Consider the following 22,195-nt stretch of genomic DNA (forward strand, 5'->3'; position numbering starts at 1 on the left):
ACCCTGAGCTCTTTAGATCTTTCTTTCTTGCTTGTCAGCCAGCTATCCCACTGTAGCAACCTTTAAATCTCAGGGAGCATTTATTTCTCATCGTAAGCTTGTAGGCAACGAACTGGCTCAGTTTCAGACTACATGACTGGTGCAGACAGCTGGCTACAGTTGTGCTACAGTTGGCTAGCTAGGGAGTGTTCTAGCCTTGATAACCACAGAGGCGGCAGAGTGTGAGAGAGACAGCTTCATGCTTTTGGTTCTAAGTTCAGGCTTGATAGAACGCTCCTGTCCACATTTCCTTGGGCCGTGGAAACCAAGTGGCCGAGACACAGTCAAGAACCAAGATGGCGTCTTTAGATGCGCCGCTCTGCTGGGAAAGATACTGGCAGTCCCGAGCCGAGGGATCCCACAAAGTCACAACGCACCTCATACAAGATATTTGTTGAGAAGAAAAAAACCCAGGAGTGTGGCTGCCTGTGCTGGGAAACTGGGCCCAATACAGGGTTTCTCTAGAGGGGGAGGGAGGAGGAGGAGGAGCTTTCCAGGGTGGTTTGGGATTGGTGGGATTGTGCTGGAATTAGAAAACAGCCCTTAGGATGTTAGGGAAGTTTCCTTTACAAAGGAAGGATCTGCCCAAAGGCTGCAGCTTGAGTTGGCCTGAATAACCAGCAGCACTCATTGGACTCCCCTACTTTCTGTTTAACTCTTTCTCTGCAGACAGAATCTCCAGAACCCGTAGCTCTTCACAGCTCTCCAAAGATACCACCCTGACTGAGGGAGGGCACAGGGCTTCTAACTTGAACTTTGAAACCCTTCCCCAGGGATATTCTTGTCTTCTGCTCTAGGTTAATTTTCTTTGTAATGATATTTACATTAAGTATTGCATTTCCTTGGATTTAGCCTACATGCTGTAATTCCACAGTTATCTTTCTGGAAGATGGCTTGTTTTTTTATAGACTCCGCTTTTTACCGACATGGTTAATTCTTCCTGTGTGACGCTGGGGGAACAGAGGCTTGTTTGTGTGAGGGGGACTCTTTTAATATCTCTCAGAGAGGCTGACATAAGAATTTTCTAGATTCAAATGATAAAAATTATCTGTTCCTTGAATCAATCTTAAAAATGTGGTTTTGCCTTCCCTCAGAAATAGAAATGGGTAGAGAGAGAAAATAGCCAGAATAGAAATATCATAGTATTCTGAGCATTCACAACTCAAAATAAAATAAGCAAACAAACTACAGACAGTGTTTAAGAGAGAGAGAGATGGACTCAGGGCTCTGGGAGTGGAGGAAGCATGCTCCAAGAATCAGGGATGGAGAGTTGGGGACAGCGGCGCACCCTTCTCCTCTTAACATTCGGGAGGCAAGGGTCTCTGTAAATTCAAGGCCAGCCTGATCTGCATATGAGTGTCAGGGTATCAAGGAAGGATGTCTAGTTAGGCCCTTCCTAGCATGTGAGAAGTAAAGGCAGGAGGATCAGGAGTCAAGGTCATCCTTGGCTACACAGTAAATTTGAGGATAACCTGGGCTACGGGAGACCGGTTAACAGAGGGGAAAAAACCCTAAGGATGTATTTCCCAGAAAAAGGAACACAAAGCAAAGGAACCCAAAGCAAGTAGGCAGAGAAGGCGGTTTCCTTCCTCCTTTCTAATCTCGGTTCCCACCCCGCAGCAGAGCCCTTCAATGTCTTGCACTTACAGATTCTTACCAGCTTGGCGGTGACATGTGGCTTCTAACTACTCTGCTCCTCTGGGGTAAGCTGGGTTCAGGGAGGCTCACTACGGGGATCTGGCTTCTGGCCATGGTGAGTGAGGACTTTTTGTCATCGTTTGGTGCGTTAGCCTGGAATTCAGCTCTAAAGACTGCTGCATCAGCGATGCAATAGTTTATCGGTGCTGATTTCCAAAGGATGGGAAGGAAGCCCCCGGTAGCATTGATCCCAGAATAAAGAAAGCGTCATGAATAAGGGTCCATCCTGCTGGCATTTGATTTTGGGAAAGAGGGACACAGAGACTCCATTGGTCCTCGAGGTCGACATGAATCTCTTCCCAATCTTTGTCGTTATCATCTTCTGTTCACCAACTTTGTTTCTCTGGTCTCTTGCAGTTCCTGTTGGTGCACAGGAGGGTGAGTGGCCTCTCCCTCTCCCTCTCCCTCTCCCTCTCCCTCTGCCTCTCCCTCTCCCTCTGCCTCTCCCTCTCCCTCTCCCTCTCCCTCTCCCTCTCCCTCTCCCTCTCCCTCTCCCTCTCCCTCTCCCTCTCCCTCTCCCTCTCCCTCTCCCTCTCCCTCTCCCTCTCCCTCTCCCTCTCCCTCAGCTTCTCGGCTGCTCCTTCCCTGCTTTCCGAGGGTGGTTCCATCAGCCTGGAGGGAAGCTCACAGGGCCAGGGCCAGGGGAGGCCAGAGGAAGATTTTTCAGTTACACTCTCCCTGTCTAGAGCGAGGTTTTGACAAAACCGTTTCTTAAGGTTGCTGTCCAAGGTTTTCTGGACGCTGGCTGCTGACCTAAATGCCAGCACAGTTCCTCAGCTGTAGTGACCCCGAGCAGAGTTATTTCCATTGCTACTTACTAACTGTAATTTTACTGCTGTTGTGAGTTGTACAATAAATATCTGTGTTTTCCGATGGTCTTTGGTGACCCAAGTGGAAAAATCATTGGACCCCCAAATGGGTCTTGACTCATAGGTTGAGAAACACTGGCCTAGTGAAATCAGAAAGGTACAGAATTGCAGAAACCCAGAAGCAGCCCTGCTGGGCTGGATTTTCAGTGTCCCCCAAACCTGTCCCTTTTATAAGAGAGTAGAGACAGGTTTTTCTCCTCAGACAGGAGGCTTCAAGGGCTGGAGCCTCAGTTTCTATTGAAGAAGTGGTTGGAGGTGCCCTCATTTCCCCGAGGCAGTCTAGCTCTGAGGATAGGCAAACTGGATCAAGGTAGTTTACTCTGGTTTGAAACCCAGTATATTAACGCAGGTGCTTTCATTGCCAGCAAACCCTAAAACCTGCATCGGGATCAAATAACCCAGGAAAGCTTCCACAGCGGAGTCTGGGTACTTAAATCTGCTTAGCTTCCTGGGTTCTCACCTGCTAAGTTTTTCAAGCTAATCTAAGTATCCATTTTCCCCTTGTGCTTGTAATAAAACTGTGGTTAGAAAAATCACTCACAGTTCATTCTTTAACTCCACTTAAGGTTTTCCTTATTGTTGGTTTTTTGTTTGTTTGTTTTCTCTTTTCCCCACAGTTAATGTCACACAGGCTGTGATCACCTTACAGCCTCCATGGGTTAGTATTTTCCTGAAGGAAAGTGTCACTTTATGGTGCAAGGGGCCCCACCAGCCTGGTGACAGTTTCACAAAGTGGTTTATCAACAGCACAGCTGTTCAGATCTCTACGCCCAGTTATAGCATCGCTGAGGCCAGTTTCAAGGACAGTGGTGAATACAGGTGCCAGACAGGTCTCTCAATGCAAAGTGACCCCATACAGCTGGAGATCCACAAAGGTAAGCATGGTACGGGGCAGGAGGGATGGGGAGCCCAAGGCCTTCCTTTGTGAGGGTGCCAGAGAGTCCTGTCTGTCTTTCTCTCTCTCTCTCTCTCTCTGAGAGTGTATGGGAGACTTTATCTGAGTGAATATATCAACTCTAAGGACCTACCAGGTCAAATCAAGGCAGTATTTTTAAAACATCACATCAAGGTCCTATGAGCCCACAGCACTCCAGCCAGACCACTTTGGGATACAATGTCTCAAGAAAAATCTCAGACTCTAACGTTTTATCTTTGTTCACATTTATGCCAACACATCTCTCGCTTCATCAACAGCACTTCTTCTCTGTATTTTTCATCGTGTCATTCTGATTGCGTTAGAAACGCTGTGGTTTTAACTTATATTTCTTCGGTGACTGTGTCTTGACCACTATTCATTTCCTATTTCAGTGTAACAGACCGGAGTGCCAGGCACACAGAATTACTACCCTTCAGTCTCCACCAGTTCTCTGTAGCCAGGGTGTTGACTGGACTGTGTTCCTGTGGGTCCCTTTTCAAATTTGCAAAGTCATTGGCAGAATTAAGTTCCCTGCGGTTCTAGGACCAATGTCCTCATTTTCTCGCTGGCCGTTAGTCTGCGCACTCTCCCAGAAGCCCTTGCCGTGTAATCCTCACAGCTGCCATGCCACGTCAGGCAGTTTACTGCTTCAAGGTCAACAGGTGCCTTCATCCACATAACAAAGAGCCGTGTGCGCCTGGCTTTTCTCATGTTTTCTTGTCTACAGAAGCCAGTCGTAGGACACATCACATTCAAGGAGCTCTCTAGGCCTGACTCGCTGGGGTCATGTAGGAATTCTTTCCACCATGCAAAGTAAACTCGTCCCAACCAGTTTCTGAGCCCTGAGAAGGGACAAAGAGGGCGGCTGGTGTGCCTAGCTGCTGACAGAGGGGGGCTGGTGTGCCCAGCTGCTTCGGTGGTCTCTTTTCTCCCACCGAAGCTGAGAGAGTTGAGGGCGGGACACAGGTGTGGGATGTAGCAGAGGTTGGAAGGTTTCCAGCCGTGTGAGATAAAAATCTCCAGGATTTGCCCCCCCCCCCCCCGTACTTCCGCTGTCACAGGAGACGCTGTGGTCCTCCCTTGCAGACTGGCTGCTGCTCCAGACCTCTAGCAGAGTCCTCACTGAAGGAGAACCCCTCGCCCTGCGCTGTCACGGATGGAAGAATAAGCTGGTGTACAACGTGATTTTCTATCGGAATGGGAAATCCTTTTGGTTTACTCATGGTTCTGAGGTCACCATTCAGAAAACCAACCTGAGCCACAATGGCATCTACCACTGCTCAGGCATACGGGGAAAACGCTTCCAGTCTGCAGGAATGGCTGTCACCGTGAAAGGTATCTGGTCTGGACAGCGAGGGTCACAGTTGTAAGGACCAGAAGAACCACTATAAAGTCCTCACTTAAATTTTCAAAGGAGGAAACGGAGTTCTAGGGAGGCAAATGGCTTCCTGGAAGGCCACTGGCTGGACTAGAACCAGAGCCTGCTGCTCTTTTCAGCATCCGCAGTGATCACAGGAGCGCATGCAAAGTCAGGGCGTTAAGATCTGTAATGGCGCAGCAGCAGGGGCAGCATGGCAGGCCCATGCCAAGGTGTGCTCCCTACGGAATTACGCCATGCAACAGATCTGCTGTAAAGGGGGGTGTTACTGGGGAAGGGAGAGGGGGTGTGAGAAGAGGGTAAAGGCATGGATAGAGCCATAAGGGCAGAGAGACAGGGTGCAGGGAGGGAGAGGAAGGGGGTGCCTAGAACACACACACAGAGATAGATAGATAGAGAGAGAGAGAGAGAGAGAGAGAGAGAGAGAGCTGGTGGCAGAGGTCCTTTTGTATGGCAGGTGGTGAGGTAAGACATTGCTAGGCTCCTGAGGGCCAGCGGAATGGCCTGCACACTAACACAGGGGATAGTATCCCCTTCACCAATTTATTTTGGCTGCTAAGACCAGAGATTCATTCAGGGAAGCCAGAGTTACTAGAAAACAATCCAGTTAAAGCTCATGACATTTCCAAAGAAACAGAAGCCGGAAGGACATCAGGCAAGGTGCTCCTGTCCTTTATTTCTGAGAGGAAGACATTGCTGTCCCAGGTTCTCTTCTGAACAGCGCAGGAGTGAATGGCGCAGGTGGCAGGTGCGCGTCCCTCTGGGGGTCCCTGCCGCAGGGGTCTATGGTGTCATCCCGAGTAGACCCATGCAGGGCAGGCGGCGAGCACTGTGACAGCGCCACAGCGGAGCCACAGTCACGTCTACCCGAAGCTTCTCCGCTGGAAACGGGGAGCTCGTTCTCCTGGGGCAGGATTCGAAGGGGAGAGAGGGTCGTCCGGAAGCCCGCCGGCACGGACGGAACAAGCTGTCCCTTCTCTTTAGAGCTGTTTTCGGCGCCGGTGCTGACGGTGTCGCCATCTCCCTCCCCGGACAGGGGCCTGGTCACCCTGAGCTGCGAGACCAAGCTGCTCGGGCCGAGTCCCGGCCCACGGCTTTACTTCTCCTTCTACGCGGGCAGCGAGGTCCTGCAGGACAGGAACACGTCCTCGCGGCTCCACCTACGAAGCAAGAGAGGAGACTCGCGGCTGTACTCGTGTGAGGTCACCACGGAGGACGGCAGCGTCCGCAAGCGCAGCCCCGAGCTGCCGAGGCTCGGTGAGCTCGCGGGGTGGGGCCCTTCCCCCGCGGGGCCGAGGTCGCGCAGGACCGGGCAGCCCACGCAGAGCAGCACCGCGAGTGCAGGGCTCCGGCCTCATCCACTGTCCTCCTCCCATCTTCTGTCCTCCCTTCCAGGCCTCTCACCTTTTCCTTCCTTCCCCTTCTCTGTCTCATTCTTTCTCCTGTTTTGTCTCCTTCGTTTTCTGTTTTCCTCCCTGCAGCTCTCTCACCCCCCCCCCTTTGCCACCCCCACCCCCTCCAGGAGCGTCCTAGCTAGGGTGTCTCTTGCTGTGATGAAACCCCGTGACCAGGAGGAAAGGGTCTGTTTGGCTTACACTTCTGCAGCACTGTTCATCACAGAAGGAAGCCAGGACAGGGACTCACACAGGGCGGGAACCTGCAGGCGGGAGAAACACAGAGGCCATGGAGGGTGCTGCTCACCGGCTTGCTTATCATGACTTGCTCAACCTGCTTTCTTACAGACCCCAGGACCCCAGTCCGCCATACTCATCAACCACTAATTAAGAAAATGCCCCATAGCTGGGTTTTATTTTCTCAACTGAGGCTCCTTCTTTTCAGATGACTCTAGCTTATGTCAAGCTGACATAAAACTAGCCAGGACCAAGGGTGTACCTTTTGATTTGATGGATTTACATGATGGCTTTACAATTTACCCTCACAGACAACATAGTGTCCTGTCTCTATCTAACTGAAGTGAAGGGTTCATGAGTTCTAGAACCAAGACTCCAAGGAAAGAATCTTCAAACCTGCTTCAAGCTATTGAATAGAAATAGCAATTGTCTCTGAAGTTCAAGCCCACTGACGGGGTCAATGTGACATTCCCAAGGAGACTGCTCCACTGGAGAGCACGTGTGGAAATGCTGGAAGCTTCTTCTTGTCCCCTGAACTCACCTCTGGGGACAGACAACCTTCATCATTCTTTTCTCCCAAACATACCTTGGCTGGATCTCTGATTTCTAAAGGATTTCTTCTCTGTTTCAGGTCGCCAGTCATCAGCTCCTGTCTTGTTTCGCATCCTTTTCTGTCTGTCAGTGGGAATAATGTTTTTGGTGAACACGGTTCTCTATGTGAAAATACGTAAGAAACTGCAAGGAAAGAAAAAGTGCAGTTTAAAAGTCCCTCTGGTTTCTGACCAGGGGAAGAAAGTAACTTTTTTTCCGCAAGTTGGAGGCGATGACATTTCTGAGGAAGTAAGGGCCAATGTAAAATGGACCACACCAAAAGAAGCTCCAGAAGAGCCTGTCAGTGGACACCCGTGGACCTCAACAGCCTGAATCCCTTCCTCTCTGGCAGTGCTGGGGCACACACTTCTGGGACTTGATGGACACCGAAGCTGTGGGACCATGGTGTGCAACTCTTAAATAAAGCAAATATGCAGGTTGACCTCAGTTGAGACACATGTGGTAGGCAGGCATCCGAAGGGAAACCTGCTCTAAAGCAGTCTTGTGAAATGTGGAGAAGCCATAGCAGGGGTTTTGTTGATCCCACGTTTGATCCCAGATCAGGGACGTGGGAATAGCAGGAAGTGAGTCCCACAGGAAAAATTCTCCCCACCAGCCCTTCTTGACAAGACCCAGCTCTGCAAGACTCCAGTCTGAGGAAAGAGCAGGGGTGACATCCCCACCTCACAGGGTGGATGGTTTCTGGGAAGGCCTCTCCAGGGACAGCCTGTGTGCTAGGGAGCAGACACAGACACAGACAGGGCCATCACCTAGGCTAAAGCTGGATGAAGACTGGTCACCAGGAGCATCAGAATTTGCGTTCTCCTTCCCACTGTCTCTTCATGTGACTGGTGCCCACATCCCCCATAGGACATAGTGGCAGCAGCTAGGGAGTGAGGTCAGGAGTGTTCAGAGGCCAGATCCATCTGTCCAACCTCTCAGCCCCAGATATCTGCCCCACTCAAGTGGCCTTTCCAAGTAGCCTACACATGGTACCTTATCAGAGGTATGGCACAAAGGCTTTTAGATGTATTGCTAACAATCATTACCCTCGAGCGCCCTCACTGGGTTGGTGAAAATTTTCTCCAGCAGTACTGCCGGTAAGCCGGAGCCTAAAACAGGGCTGGAACACTGGCTGAACAGATAGATACCTCTTAGAAGGCACAGAAATGGTGGGGCACGGTGGCACACGCCTGTGATCCCAGCACTCTGGGAGGCAGGGGTAGGTGGGTCTCTGTGAGTTCAAGGCCAGCCTGGTCTACAAAGTGAGTCCAAACAAACAAACAAACAAACTCCAAAAAACCCCACAGAAAAATGTTTGAAATGTCAGGAATCTTTCAGAGGGTATATAAATGCCAGGACCACAATAGGTGGAGGGCAGTGGTTATGTCATTCAGGAGATTGGGTTTAGTTTGTTAGTAGTCGTGCTGAAAGAAAAACAAGAAACTAGATTCAAGGATCTCTCTCTCCCCTCCATCCTCCCTTCTCTCCTGTCCAGTGATAGAGGTGAAACTGGGGTGGGGGTTGACAAAGGGTGGTAAATGAAGAACCCACAAAGTAGCAAAGACCAGCTACACGCCAAGAAGAAACTGGAAATGAGATTCAAGGATTTCTTTCTCTTTCCCCCAATCCTTCTCTATCTGGTGATGGCATGAAGCCAGGGAGATAAAGGGTGGGAAAGAGCACCCCACAAAGCAGTAAAAAAAAAAAAAAGCTACACAGGGATTAAGAGCGCTTCCTGCTCTTCCAGAAGACCTGAATTCAGTTTTTGTGATGCCTATACCTGGCTCCAGGGGTCTCTATGCCTTCTTCTAAGCACCTGTCCATGCATAGCATACAGACACAGATATACCAACAAAAGCAATTTTAAAAAAATCAAACAAAATCCACCGCAGCTCTTACTTCAAAGGGAATATATAAAAATAACACAAATAAATCTTTAAAAAAATTAGAAATGGCTTGGCTGTCAAGAACACACTGTGTGTCTTACTTATTTTTCTACTGCTGTGAAGAAACACCAAGACGAAGGTAAATTACGAAAGAAAGCACTTAGTTGGGGCTTGCTTATGGCTTCGGAGGGTGAGGCTGTGACCGTCATGGCAAAGGCATGGTAGCTGGCAGCAGGCAGGCATGGCACTGGAGCAGTGGCTGGGTGAGAGCTCACATCTTACTGGAAAATTACAGGCATAGGAGGTTGGGCAGAGGTAGGGTCAGACACACACTGGGCTTTTGAAACCACAGGCCCCCAGTGACAGGCCTCCCCCAACAAGCCCATACCTCCTATCCCTTTCTAAATGGTCCATTAACTGGCAGGCAAACACGCAAACCTGAGCCTGTGGGGGACATTCTCATTCAAACCATCACACTCTTCCAGAGGACCTGAATTCAGGTGCCAGCACCTGCGCTCCAGGGGCTCTGATGCTCTTTGGCTTTCTGAGCACACATGTACACACATACATAAGAATAAACTTTAAAAACAAAATAGCCTTACAAAACCACAGCTTTTGTCTCAAACGGGAGATGAGATGGTTTATTGTGGAGCCAATATGAGTGAGCAGGGCCTGGGAACACAATCTCCAAATTCCATGGTTCAACACGGTGGTGACAGTTTGATGAAGAAGTAGACAGATTAGAGCGAAGCGAAGGAATCTCTAGGTTTCAGATGTTGCTTGATGACACTCTTTGCCTTTGGGTTGGTGGCATTTGTTTATTTCTAAAGAATTTACCAGTGTATTCTTTACTGGGGTGTTAGATCACACACACAGGTGGGTAATGAATGACTAAAAGGCCAAGAGAATCCAAGATGATTTTGGCTCCCACCTAACATTCTAGTTCTCCGCAGTCAGCCAGCTTTGCAGACTGCTTGGCAGGGGTGTGGCTTTTTCTAAGCACTCCAGGTGACAAAGGATCGCATCTGCAGTAGACCCGCAGTCGGATTCCCCTGCGGCCCAGGCCTGCGTCCTTGCTTTATCAGGTGTTCATCCTGATAAGCAGCTTTGCATCCCAAACACTCTTAACCTGTTTCTGGAGAGTCTAACAGAGACAATTCAATAGCACAATGACTATAAAGCCTTTGGAGTTTCACAAGTCCCCTCTGCTCAAATCATATTTCTAGGGACTATTCATGTGTGGTGTATGTATGTACATACATGTGTGTGTAGGTGTGCTCATCTACACATGGTTGCTCTTCAGTATCACTTTCTACCTTACCTTTTGAGGCAGGGTCTCCCTCTGAACCTAGGGCTGGCTAGCAACCCCCTTCCCTGCACCACCGTGGTTAAAGCCATGCCCCCCCAGCCTGCCTTCCTTTTAGCTGGCCACAGGCAGCATGCACTCAGTACAGCAATCATTTATCCATTGATCCATCTCCCCAGACTGTATCTTTGATGTGTCTGTAAGGTGGATGTGTGCACTATCATGCCCATGTGAAGGTCAGAAGACAAACTTTGCTGTAGGTCCTTGTCTGCCTTCTCTGAGACAAGAGTCTCAAAGACCCTGTTTCTAAAAACTGGTTCTAAACTCTGTTCAGTTTAGACAAAGAAATAAAACTGGACTTAAAAGGTATAGGTAGGAGGATCAGAAGTTCAAGGTTATCCCTGGCAACTTGGCTACTTGTAGAGCCTAGGAGGTCCCTGGGCTAGAGCGTTGGATAAATAGTCCAGATTAGGCTTCGAGCTTGCCTGACAGGCATGGGTGTAAGAGAAGCTACTGGGTGAGAAAAAGCCTTGTTTCAAGTCCAGGTTGCCAGGCCTTCATCTCCGTCAGAAGGATGAAAAAGCCAGAACTTTCCCCATAAAACAAACACGCAAACAAACAACCTGTGTGGCTCCTATCCTCCTGCCCATCAGGAATCTGTCTTAACTCCTCATCCTCCATAGAGACTGCATCTTAAAGTCAGGGCCTAGAATTTCTCTGGTTATTAGATGTAAAAGCATGCTGGCAAATGGCAAGTCGCTTTACAGAACAACTTGTCGCATTTCTCAGTAAAGGGAGAGCTGGTAGTTACCTTCTTTACCCATCACTCCATCTATCTCTCTGTTGCACGCAGGCGTGCGCATAACTATAGCCATTTCTGTTTCAGGCTTAACAGCCACATCATCTCAGCTTGTTGCTGATATAGAGACAAGTTGTCTGTGCAAAGTCGGGTTGACCAAAACTATGTTTCTGTTCAGCGAACTCTCGCCTGGCTACTCCTAGAAATTCGCCAAGCCTAAGTGCAGCTGGCCCTGACTAATTAAAGGTCAGCTAGAACTGCTTTGTCTAATTAGCAAAAATAACTTCAGTCAAAGATGACTACCTTTCCCGCTATCGCCCCCCGCCCCCATCCCCGTGTGAGCTAATTGCGGTTTTCACACTTTAACTATGCAATACAGTCTCCTCTCAGGAACACGGTTCAGATCCCAAACTGGCCGCCCTCCTGAGCTCAGAAAATAAAGCTTTCATTTTAAGCTTCTGTATCTGAAGCGAGTTTCCTCGGCTTCCACCCCAAACCTAACACTGTGTGCGTGTTTTTCCTCACCCTAATAAATACCTTTCTTCACCGGTTGATTCTGTCTGCTGTGTCTGAGACTAACCTGTCCCACATTTTTTTCTTGCCTTTAATTCTTTAACTGGGAGAGAAAACAAGCCTCATCATGACTCCCAAGTTAGTAAGGAAGAAAAAGAAAAAAAAAAAAAACAACCCAAACCACAAAAAGGACCCCAGAGGGCGGCGCGACCCGCTGGCGCCATCCCCTGGTCATCTGTGTACAGCGCAGGCAGAGCGCGGCTGGGTCACCCACGTGACCCGAATCCTCCCCGGCGGAGTTCTCCAGTCTCCCTCAAGCCTTGCGAATAATTGCTTTCCCCTCGCTGGCAGGAGCGGAAGGATCTCGATTGGGCTGGCGGCAGCAGAAGGCGCGAGGGAAGGCTGGCGCGTGTCCTTTTCCCTCCGCTACAGGGCAGAGCAGCCTCCCTAGAGCAGACTCAGCGCACGGTGATGACGTCGCGCTGCGCCAGCGCAGCATCGTGAGAGGCCGGCGGTGGCCGCCACTGCGCAGCCGCAGAAGTACCCAGCCCGGCGAGCCTGTCCGATCAGCGCTCTCGGGACTCCGCGTAGCGCCCTCTGGTGGCCGCCGTTGGTGCTCGCCGCCGCCGTCCCCAGGAGAAAAGACTCTTCCTCCCGCCTCGTTCGCCCGCCCCAGACTACGGCGGGAAGACGTTAGAGAGCGAGCGGGAGGTGGCTGCGACCTCCGCCTCTCCGCTGGTTCCAGCATTGGAGGGGTTAGGAAGGAAACGTGGGTCAGCCGAGCCAGGGAGCGGCCAGGCAGGCAGCATGCCGAAGGGATCTGGTGCTGATGGTGGGGAGGAGAGTGGGTCAGACAGCCTTTTGGGGTAGGAGTGGTGTGGTGCTGGGGAGTCTTCATTCCTAGACTGTGGGGGTCAAAAGAAGGGCAGGCATGGTGATGTCGACTTTCCCAAACATGATGAGGCGTCTCTGCCACCTTGTCAGTGTTTGTATACTAAAGTGGTGCTGGAGCTCTCCTAGGAGTATTGTCAGAGCCACTCCACCACCCCTTTATGTGACACAGCGTGGCCGAATCCTCAGGGGAGGAGTGCCTCATAGCTGTAAGAGCGTAATACCAACCCTCGGACAACTGTACCCTAAGGCTGGCATTGAGAAGCAAGATTCTACTCTCCCCACCACACTCCCTATCCTTCCCCCAAACGCTAGGAGGTAGAAAATCGGCACACACACTGCTTAAGGCCTTTTGGGTTTAGGGAGTACTGAAGATGTAGCCGCCCCGGGAAGGCTTGCCCAGCATGCCTTTGCATGGCATAAACCGTGCAAAGAGACACAAGCCTGAAATTCCAGAGTTCAGGGAGGTGGAGGTCGGAAGGCCAGAAATTCAAGGCCACCCTCAATACTTCCGGAGTTTGAGGCCAGCCTGGGTAGCATGAGACCCTAACTAAAAAAAAAGGAAAGAAAGGTCGCGTTGTATAGTATAGACTGGTTAGTGCACAGTTGATCCAAAAATTCATAGCCAATAAAGTCGTTTTCTCTTCCTCATCTTGCCCAAACCAAGGCATATTCCTTGCCCATTCAGACTTACAGAGGTAAAAAAGAGTAACTGTGGAGAGAGAGCGTATGGCTGGCTAGTAGGGAAGGAAAAATCTCTAAAGGAGACCAGAAATAGTTGACTGAGGCACTCTAGGGAAATAAACATAAAATCTTAGAATGCAATGTTTGCTGACAAGACAATTTTGAAGAAGCAATGGCCTAGTCTCTCAGCTTGCTTGTGACTTTGGGAGCCCACTGGAAAAAGACACAGAGGTGAATGAATAAGCATTTTCATAGCCTACAAGTACCACGCTTATTTAAAAAATAATAACTTCCAACTGTTAAAATTAATGAGTCACATCTTGAGATTTTCCAAGTTTTGGTCAAAATAAGACAGAATTCAGATTTTAACCCTAGATTTCATAGTCCCTTCACTTGCAACTTCTTAGTTCTCTTACTTCCCTGAAACTGTGATAGAGCAGATCTCTAATATATATCTCCAATATTTATGTTGTAAGACTTCTTTAACATTATGTGCATGGACTTTGATGGATTGGTCCTTTGTTTTAGGTTTGGTGCTGACTATGTGCTGAGTTTCCTAGCCCGGAAACTGACTTCTATCATGGAGTCAGTTGTGCTAAAGTCTGGGACCCTGTTACAATTATCAAAAACAAAACAACAATGGACTGGACAAATGGCTCAGTGATTAGGAGCACTTGTTGCTCTTACAGAGGACCTGGGTTCAGTTCCTCAGAAACACACGATGGTTTACAACCATCTGGAACTCCAGTTCCAGGCGATCTGACCCGGCAGGCCTGTAGTGCACATGGATACAGACAGATGAAGACTCATACGCATAATAAATAAATAAATACATAAATAAATAAAACAAGCTGCAAGCACATGCCATTTAAAAGTTTCTTCTGCATCTAACCTCCTTAGCTAGGTGCTTTCTCTCTTTCAATACTGAATTTACAGGATTGTCAGGGAGCAGTCTTCGGTTTTATTGGATAATCCAGTTTTGGTAGACTGGGGAAGTCTGCTAATGTGTTGATTCTGCTCTTCCTTTCTGCTTCCCGTTGGTTTTTATGGTTTCTTCTTTTTTGTTAAAAGCTTAACTCATTCTCACTTTCCCTTAAATCCATTCTTTTTTTTTTTTGCCTGCTTCTGCCTGTGCTTCTGCCTCTGTACTGATATTATGATATTAAAGGCATGCACCCCCACACCTGTCTTTAAGTCAGTGCATTCCAAACCTATGACTTGAGTTCTGCTCACCTGTGGAGATGCCCACACACAGCGAGCTCATTGTTATTTCTGAAGAATGTGCAGTTTTTGCTTTGCAATCCATTTTACTCCACAGATTGTGGAGAATGTGCTTACTGTATAGGTATGAGTTATTAGCCTTATGAGATATGTTTTCCAAAATCCTTATAACAATGGAGGCTTCAGTTAACTTGGTCACTTCCTGAAGATTGTGTAACTATTACTATTCTCAGTTTTAAGATGAGGAAATGCATAATAAGAAACAAACTCAATTAGAACCTCAGAGAAAGTCACACAGCAGCTGGCTTTGGCAGCTGTGCATGCATGGCACACGGGCACACCCACAGGCATTAGGAATTCCCCGCCCACACCTACATCTTTCTGCAGTGTCAGGGTGGACCCTGTACTTCCATTGATCTCTACGGCAAGTGTATGGGGCACGCAACCCGAGAGCAATCCGAGTTACGCCGTCAATACTTACACTCCCAAATACCATTTCTGTTTCCTTTCTGTTTTTGAGGTAGGGGTGTCATCAGGTAGCCTGGCTTGGCTTAGATAGATCTCCATATGAAAACCAGGCTGGCCTTAACTTGCAGAGATCTGCCTGCCTCTGCCCCCTGAGTTCTGGGACTAAGTGTGTGCTACCAAGCTCAGCCAAATACTATTTCTTTCTGCCAGGAAAAATTGTTAAAATTTCCTTGTTTTGCTTTGTCTTTATAATTTATACAACTTAACTTTCTCGTCAGAACTGAGCCAAAACAACTGCTCAGTTATGATCCTTTCTTTATATACACACCCCAGTCCTCACAGACAAGCCGGGGGACAGTTGTCTTTTTCATGTAGGCAAACGATTGGAATTCAAATTTTACTGTGATGAACTCTCCGACGAATCCTAAAAATCACATCCACTTATTTATTGTTTCTATGTGTTTGTCCCCAGAAGCAAACTCAGACCATTGGGCAAACACACCTTTACATACTAAGCCATCTTGCCAGATGAAAATTTATATATTTTTAAAAGATTTATTTATCTTATGTATATGAGTGCTGTACTGTATGTGCGCCTCCACGCCAGAAGAGGGCGCCAGATCTCATTATAGATGGTTGTGAGCCACCATGCGGTTGCTGAGAATTGAACTCAGGGCCTTTAGGAAGAGCAGACAGCACTCTTAACTGTTGAACCATGTCTCCAGCCTTCCAAAAACTGTATTCTTAACATTTTTTTTGTTTTGGATGTATAGGTGTAGAGAATGGTCATTTAGAACAAGTTCTATCACCCAGTGCCTGTAAACCAACATGAAAACATGTTGTTTAGATACTTAAAATGACTCAGGAAACAAAACAAAACAAAAACAGAACTGGTAAGCAAATCCTACAGATTTTCAGTGTAGGCACCTCAGAAACAAACGGTTGTGCCCGGGGATGGCTTACCCCATGGCTCCTACGGATCAGCTCGTTAATTAGCATACCTTTTCCTGTTCATTATTCTCTGTGTGAGTCTTGACTGAGTAAACAAGCCAAGCCAGATGAAACACAGCATCAGGCAGAAAAGAGCAGAGGAGGTGTGGGTAATTTCTTCTTGATTGGCTCCCGTTGGTGTTAAGTCATCAAAACTGAGAGCTGTCAAGGAACAGCTGGGAAAGGAGTGTTTAATAGAAGCACTTTCCCCCTGAGGGTCACCAATTCGAAATACTCACACGTTCTTGCTTTGCCTTTCAGACAGGAATTCTCTGTGTTGTCCTGACTGAGACATAGCCCAGTAGGTCATGCTGGTCTTGAACTCGCACGGATCCGCCTGCCTCTGCCTCCCCAGGGCTGGGCCACCACCACAGTTTGCACCATCATTTTGGTTGCAAGCGATTACCAAACACTTGCCAAAGCGTACATAGACAGGGTCTCACCGTGTCTGGCCTATTGTGGGGAAAGGAAGGTCCTGGAGGTGCAGCGGCGCCCGCATTGCTTCCTACCCCACAACCCACTGCTAACTACTTCCCTGGGGCCACTTAAGTACTTAACTCATCTAACCCTAACCTGGAACGAGCTAGACTTACTTCTTTCTGACGGGAAGAGAATCAGAGAAAACCCTGCAAGAGCATTCAGCTCTCGGGGGAGTCAGGACTCCCAAGTTGGGTCCCATCCCCTGCCCGTCACTAAAACTGCAGCTCAGACCTGACGCTGAGCTTAAGCACGCGAGCAGCCCGGCGAAATGGCGCCGCAGGCCGGCCTCGCCGCCGAGCCGTCCCCACTACCCGGGAGCTCCACCCCCAGGCCGGGCGGCGCTCCAACCCGCCCGGCCACTTCCGCACATGCCGATTAGCTGGCCAAAGGGATATTCAGCTCTTGCCAAGCGGATAACAAGAGAGGACCCAGTTTGAAATGGGTTCAGGAAGGCGACCCTGCTCCACATCCCTGCGTGATGCCCCCGGCTGCCCTATTGCACACTAGGCAGCTCTAACTGCTTCCGGATGCCCCGGGGCACGGAGGGACTCACTGCCCCGGGTCTCAGGAAGTGAGGAGGTAAACTTGAGGCAGGCAGGAGAGGAACTCCCCGGCTGTAAACCGATTTGTCCCGTCTATACGAGGCGAGGTCGCCTCGATCGCGCCCTGCCCGCCCCACTACTCCAGGGCCCCGCAAGGAAAGAGTCACCGCCTTGTCCAAACACACCCCCAGTGCTTACAGCCTTTCTCAGAGAACTGAAAGTGGCTCTGAAAAGAGCCTTTGGGGTAAAGTCGATCGATCACGTCTCCGCCGCGCCTCACTTGGAGCTGGTGTACTTGGTGACGGCCTTGGTGCCCTCGGACACGGCGTGCTTGGCCAGCTCCCCGGGCAGCAGCAGGCGCACGGCCGTCTGGATCTCCCGGGACGTGATGGTCGAGCGCTTGTTGTAGTGCGCCAGGCGCGACGCCTCGCCCGCGATGCGCTCGAAGATGTCGTTGACGAACGAGTTCATGATGCCCATGGCCTTGGACGAGATGCCCGTGTCGGGGTGCACCTGCTTCAGCACCTTGTACACGTACACCGAGTAGCTCTCCTTGCGGCTGCGCTTGCGCTTCTTGCCGTCCTTCTTCTGCACTTTGGTGACGGCCTTCTTGGAGCCCTTCTTGGGCGCAGGAGCAGACTTGGCTGGATCCGGCATTTTCCTCCGCGCTGGAAGACGCACCGCAAGATGGACGAGGGAACTACGGACTGTGGCAGTGCGGCTGCTTAGGCGGTACTTATAGAGCTCGTATGCAAATGAAGGCTCCCACAGTGCCGCGTTTCTATTGGTTCGTTCGCGCCGTGGTTGGCGTCAGGGAGGCGGAGCCTAGGCAAGGCGAGTCTGGTGGCGCGCCTTGGCGGTGGGTAGAGGAAAGCCTTCCCAGCCAATCGCAGCCTTCCGTTCCGCGTCAGCCAGGAAAGGAGAGCTGCAGTTTCTGGGGAAGCTGGTCTTCATCTTTTTCGCTCACCGAGCGCAGTTAAGCACCAGGTTGAAACAAATTAACTTTTCCTTTTCTTGCCAACTCGCTTAGCACTTTGAGGTTGACCTGGCCCCCTAGGCTCGTGTTTCTCTGCTAGAGGATTTTCTTGTAGTTCCTTTCACGAACTGACCCACTATTGTTAACAAAAAAACAGCCCTAAGTTGGAACCAGGGAGCAGTGATTGTGGCTACTAGCAAGTTGTGACAGCTGGGGACATGCTGTCCACGGCCTCCAGGGGTCATTTCCTTGTAACTTTCTGTGCTCAGAACACTGGAAACGTGCAAAGTAACACAGCTACTCTTAATGACAACGTAGGTGGCTCTGAAAAGAGCCTTTTGGGGTCGACCGTCTAGAAGCCCAACTTTAAGCCCGCTCCCCGCGGATGCGGCGCGCCAGCTGGATGTCCTTGGGCATGATGGTGACGCGCTTGGCGTGGATGGCGCACAGGTTGGTGTCCTCGAAGAGGCCCACCAGGTAGGCCTCGCTCGCCTCCTGCAGCGCCATGACGGCCGAGCTCTGGAAGCGCAGGTCGGTCTTGAAGTCCTGCGCGATCTCGCGCACCAGGCGCTGGAACGGCAGCTTGCGGATCAGCAGCTCGGTGGACTTCTGGTAGCGCCGGATCTCGCGCAGCGCCACGGTGCCGGGCCGGTAGCGGTGCGGCTTCTTGACGCCGCCCGTGGCGGGCGCGCTCTTGCGGGCCGCCTTGGTGGCCAGCTGCTTGCGCGGGGCCTTGCCGCCGGTGGACTTGCGGGCCGTCTGCTTCGTGCGAGCCATGTCTCCGCCACTCCGGCCCGCGGGCGCCTAGTGGCCAAACTTATAGACTTATCTTCGTCTTGATTGGGCCAGAAAACAAGAGTTCCAGGGCTTGGATCTGATTGGGCAGATCTCGATCCCATTTGCCGAGCTGCTTTCCCCGTCTTCCTGCACTTGTGAGCCAGGGAGGGATCTGAGCGCTCTTCCCCGCGGATGTGGTCTCCTGAAGGCGGCGAGTGTAACAGGAAGCAAGCTTGCCCCTTCCACGTACTGCGACAGCTCCTAGCAAGCTGCCACTTGTTGAAACTCTTCTCCCGCGATTAGCGTTTCCTTAACGTCAGGCTCTGTGCCCAGCGCTTGGAACGGAACTAAAATCAAACTCACATTTTACCCGCTGCCGAGCCCGACCAAAGCCGGTGCACCCCAGCCTTCCCTCCCCTCCGGAGTGCGGCTCCTCCGCCTCGGCCCTCCATGAAAGGCTTGTATGTCAAGGAAGGGTTAGTCTAGAAGTGCTAATACCGCCTTTTCGGCGAAGAACAGTCACCACATAATCAAACCTGTCATCTAGGCCACAAGTTAAAAGAACCTGAAGGCAGTGAGTCCTTCATTTCTTTATTATTTTTCAAGACAGGTTTCTCTGTGTAGCCTTGGCCGGCCTGGAACCAGCTCTGTAGACCAGGCTGGCCTTGAACTCCGAGGCACTCGACTGCCTCTGCCTCCCGAGTGTTGGTATTAAAGGTGAGGGCCACTACCTCCTGAACTAAGAGCATGCCTAAAAAAAAAAAATTTTTTTTTTTTTAAAGCACGACATACATTCCTTCTAAAAAGTCAACCCTAAAAGCAAAAACAGGCCCAAGATATTTGAAACTTGCCTTGATGGTACCAGGGTTTATTATCTTCTCGCTGAATTCCAAGTCAGATGAAATTGATTAAGGGGATTCTAAAAAATAAAACTAAACACATGTAGAAGTTTTGGTAATTTAATTAATTTCTTTAAGAATTCTCCAGGAGCAGAAGCGACCTCTAAAACGTGCACAAAAGTATCACTGGCGTGAACTAATGTTACCCTTCTAGTGGTCATTTTGTAACAATGTTTCAAGCACAGACAAGAATACTTTATTTCAAAGCAGGAGCAGGGTCGGTGAGATGAGCCGGATGGGGAAGGTCCGAAGCCCGCAGACATTTTCCTTCAGGAGATCAAACAATCCAGTGCTTCCCAGACTTTTCAGCCGAACTTTCCCACCAGAAGAGGGAAGCTGCCCCAGGAGGCTAGATGGTGCCTGCCCAACTGTCAGGTCTCCCTGTAAGATCTTTATAATGTGCGCACCGGAGCACAATCTATGGGTGTGCTTATGTAAATCAGAAAGGGATTCTAAAACGATAATCCCCTTACCTGTGGTTTTGATTTCTGCCTTCAGCAGTGTTTGGGTAATATTAAGTGAAAAATCCCGGAACAGAAAAGTTCTGTTTCCCAGTGCATGTCTGTTCCTGACACAAGGATGAAATCATGAAATCTCGTGGCTTCTCACCCAGGACATCAATCACCCCCTTGTCCAGCACATCCCGCTGCAGGTGAAATCGTCACTTTGTAGCAGCCTCCGTTGTCAGATCATTGTCAAAGCTTTGAGTGCTTGTGTCTAGGTAACCCTGACCTTGTCCACAGTGAAACAAACTTCACGGAAGAATGTGCTCATAGTTGTACTTGTTATTTTTGATCATTTTTCTGAGCCGATTTTGTAACTTAAACTTTACCATAAGAATCCACCATGTACTACAGGGAAACAGGGATGTGTGTGCTGCGATGTACAACATTACCTGCTCCAGTGGCCCTGGCTGGCGATCTTGGATCGCGTCCTCTGAGAGTGAGAAAAAGCCGCTGTATTCAAATATGGAATCCAAGAGTTGTAGGGTTTATTTTACTTAACAGACAATAAGAAAGTTCCGAGTCTTCCTCTTGTGTAATTTTTCAAGGATGCCACTGTACGTGTGAATTCTAAAGCAATAAATTAGAACTCAAGAAGAACTTTTAAGGTTATCCGTGCCCCTTCCAAAACAGATAGTCCCAGGCAAGCTTAGTTTGTATTCCTTCCACACATTGCCTTGAATAGGAACTCAGAATCACATTGGTTCTGCTGTGCTTCAGCCTCACGGTGGCAGAGTGCTGTTCATGTGGAGTTCTGGAGCCAGACTGTCACCAGAAGGGAGATTAGGACACAGAAGAAACTCCGTTTCATTGCAGTTATGGGACAGAGGAACTATTTCTCAGAAAAGTCCTGAAGTTTTTCATTAAAAATTACCAAAAAGGGGTAGGGTGCAGGGTGAAATGGTACAGAGACGAGTAGATCCAGGTGAGTTACAGGCCAGCCTGGTCTACACAGTGTGTTCCAAGACAATCAGAGCTACATGGTGAGACCCTGTCTCGAAACAAAAATTACGAGGGCCTAAAGCTTAGAGACTGAGAATGGAATTTTATTGATTGTGGGGTGGGTACAAGAAGCTTAACATTTTCCATACAAAGCAAACAGAAAATTTAAATAAATGGCCTATTGGTCAAGCAGTATTTTATGTGTGTGTTTATTTTTAATTCAAAAGTATGCATGAAGTTCTGTGTTTGGGCTCTAGTAACCCCGGAGGTACATCGGAACACCAACTGAGACCAGGAAAGATTTTGGTCTGTGGGCTGCTCAGGCTACATACCTGATCTGCTTTTATTTTGGCTGGCCTGACATCCAGGACCAAGTTAAGAAATCACAAGAATTTGGGGTTCTTAATTTACTCCATTTTGAGATGGATCAGTGCCTCTGCCACTGGGTAGAAATCAGAATATGTCTCCTTCCTATTGGTCATTCACAGTTACTGCTTATACATGACAATACAGTGTAACATAACATAACATAACGTAACATATTTCACTGGAATGTTCTAGACTCTAGAAGCACATCACAATAGTTCAGAGTTTTATGAACTTCTGTTTAATTTTCATGAGACCAACAGAAAAGTTAACAGTTATATATTTCAAGGTTTTTTTTCAATCGTAGTAGTTTTTGTTTGTTTGTTTTTGCTTTAACTTTCATAGTTTCTTAGTTGGAACCGAATCCTACAAGAAAAGATAGGTCAAAACAATTTGTTTGCTTTTAAATATGTTTTTTTTCTAAATATGTGTATTGAGCATAAACATAGGAATTCTCAAAAGATGAGTAATTCAAAGGGGGTGGCTAGAAGTTGGGGGTCCGTGTACCTAAAGTAGGAGGAAGAGGGGACACTTACGGAAAAAACGGCTTTTTGGAAAAATAAGTAGTGCTTAGGAAACTGGATGGGGACAGGACAGTTCTGAGACAAGGTCTAGGACTGGTCTACGGTCTCATCTCTGAAAAGAGAACTTTAGAGGTACTCCCCCAGCGGAGGGGGATGTTCAGCAAGCAGTAAAATGCTGACTTCTTTTTGCAGGTTTTACTTTCAGACCGAGAAGGGATGTCAGAATCTCCACCCTTGAGCTCAGAATGATTCTCACGATCCCCTTCAAGTGAGACGATGGTATACACGGGCTCTGATTCCGCC

At 49.1% G+C, this 22,195-nt stretch overlaps 3 protein-coding genes across 4 annotated transcripts; 1 reads left to right on the forward strand and 2 right to left on the reverse strand.

Moving 5' to 3' along the window:
• Positions 1–1,650: 1,650 nt before the first annotated feature.
• On the forward strand, positions 1,651–7,564 carry Fcgr1a (Fc gamma receptor Ia). The gene is made up of 6 exons (XM_060393059.1): positions 1,651–1,742; positions 2,095–2,115; positions 3,224–3,481; positions 4,609–4,857; positions 5,885–6,157; positions 7,163–7,564. The coding sequence occupies exons 1-6, from the start codon at positions 1,712–1,714 to the stop codon at positions 7,453–7,455; spliced, it is 1,125 nt and encodes a 374-aa protein (XP_060249042.1). The 5' UTR covers positions 1,651–1,711; the 3' UTR covers positions 7,456–7,564.
• Positions 7,565–9,582: 2,018 nt separating this feature from the next.
• On the reverse strand, positions 9,583–17,627 carry LOC110543866 (histone H2B type 2-F). Of its 2 annotated transcripts, XM_060393061.1 has the most exons (3): positions 16,477–17,116; positions 16,123–16,336; positions 9,583–12,534 (listed from the first exon to the last, which is right to left on the reverse strand). In XM_060393061.1, the coding sequence occupies exons 2-3, from the start codon at positions 16,191–16,193 to the stop codon at positions 11,943–11,945; spliced, it is 663 nt and encodes a 220-aa protein (XP_060249044.1). In that variant the 5' UTR covers positions 16,194–16,336; positions 16,477–17,116; the 3' UTR covers positions 9,583–11,942. The 2 variants fall into 2 exon arrangements, with proteins under 2 accessions (XP_060249044.1, XP_060249045.1); XM_060393062.1 differs by lacking the exon at positions 9,583–12,534 and having other exon boundaries at positions 16,059–16,336; positions 17,104–17,627.
• Positions 17,628–17,945: 318 nt separating this feature from the next.
• LOC110543865 (histone H3) lies at positions 17,946–18,826 on the reverse strand. The gene has a single exon (XM_021630069.2). It carries the CDS (start codon positions 18,656–18,658, stop codon positions 18,248–18,250), a length of 411 nt encoding a protein of 136 aa, XP_021485744.2. The 5' UTR covers positions 18,659–18,826; the 3' UTR covers positions 17,946–18,247.
• Between the last annotated feature and the right edge of the window lie 3,369 nt (positions 18,827–22,195).

The sequence above is a fragment of the Meriones unguiculatus genome, chromosome 10 (assembly GCF_030254825.1).
Source record: "Meriones unguiculatus strain TT.TT164.6M chromosome 10, Bangor_MerUng_6.1, whole genome shotgun sequence".
Taxonomy (NCBI): Eukaryota; Metazoa; Chordata; class Mammalia; order Rodentia; family Muridae; genus Meriones; species Meriones unguiculatus.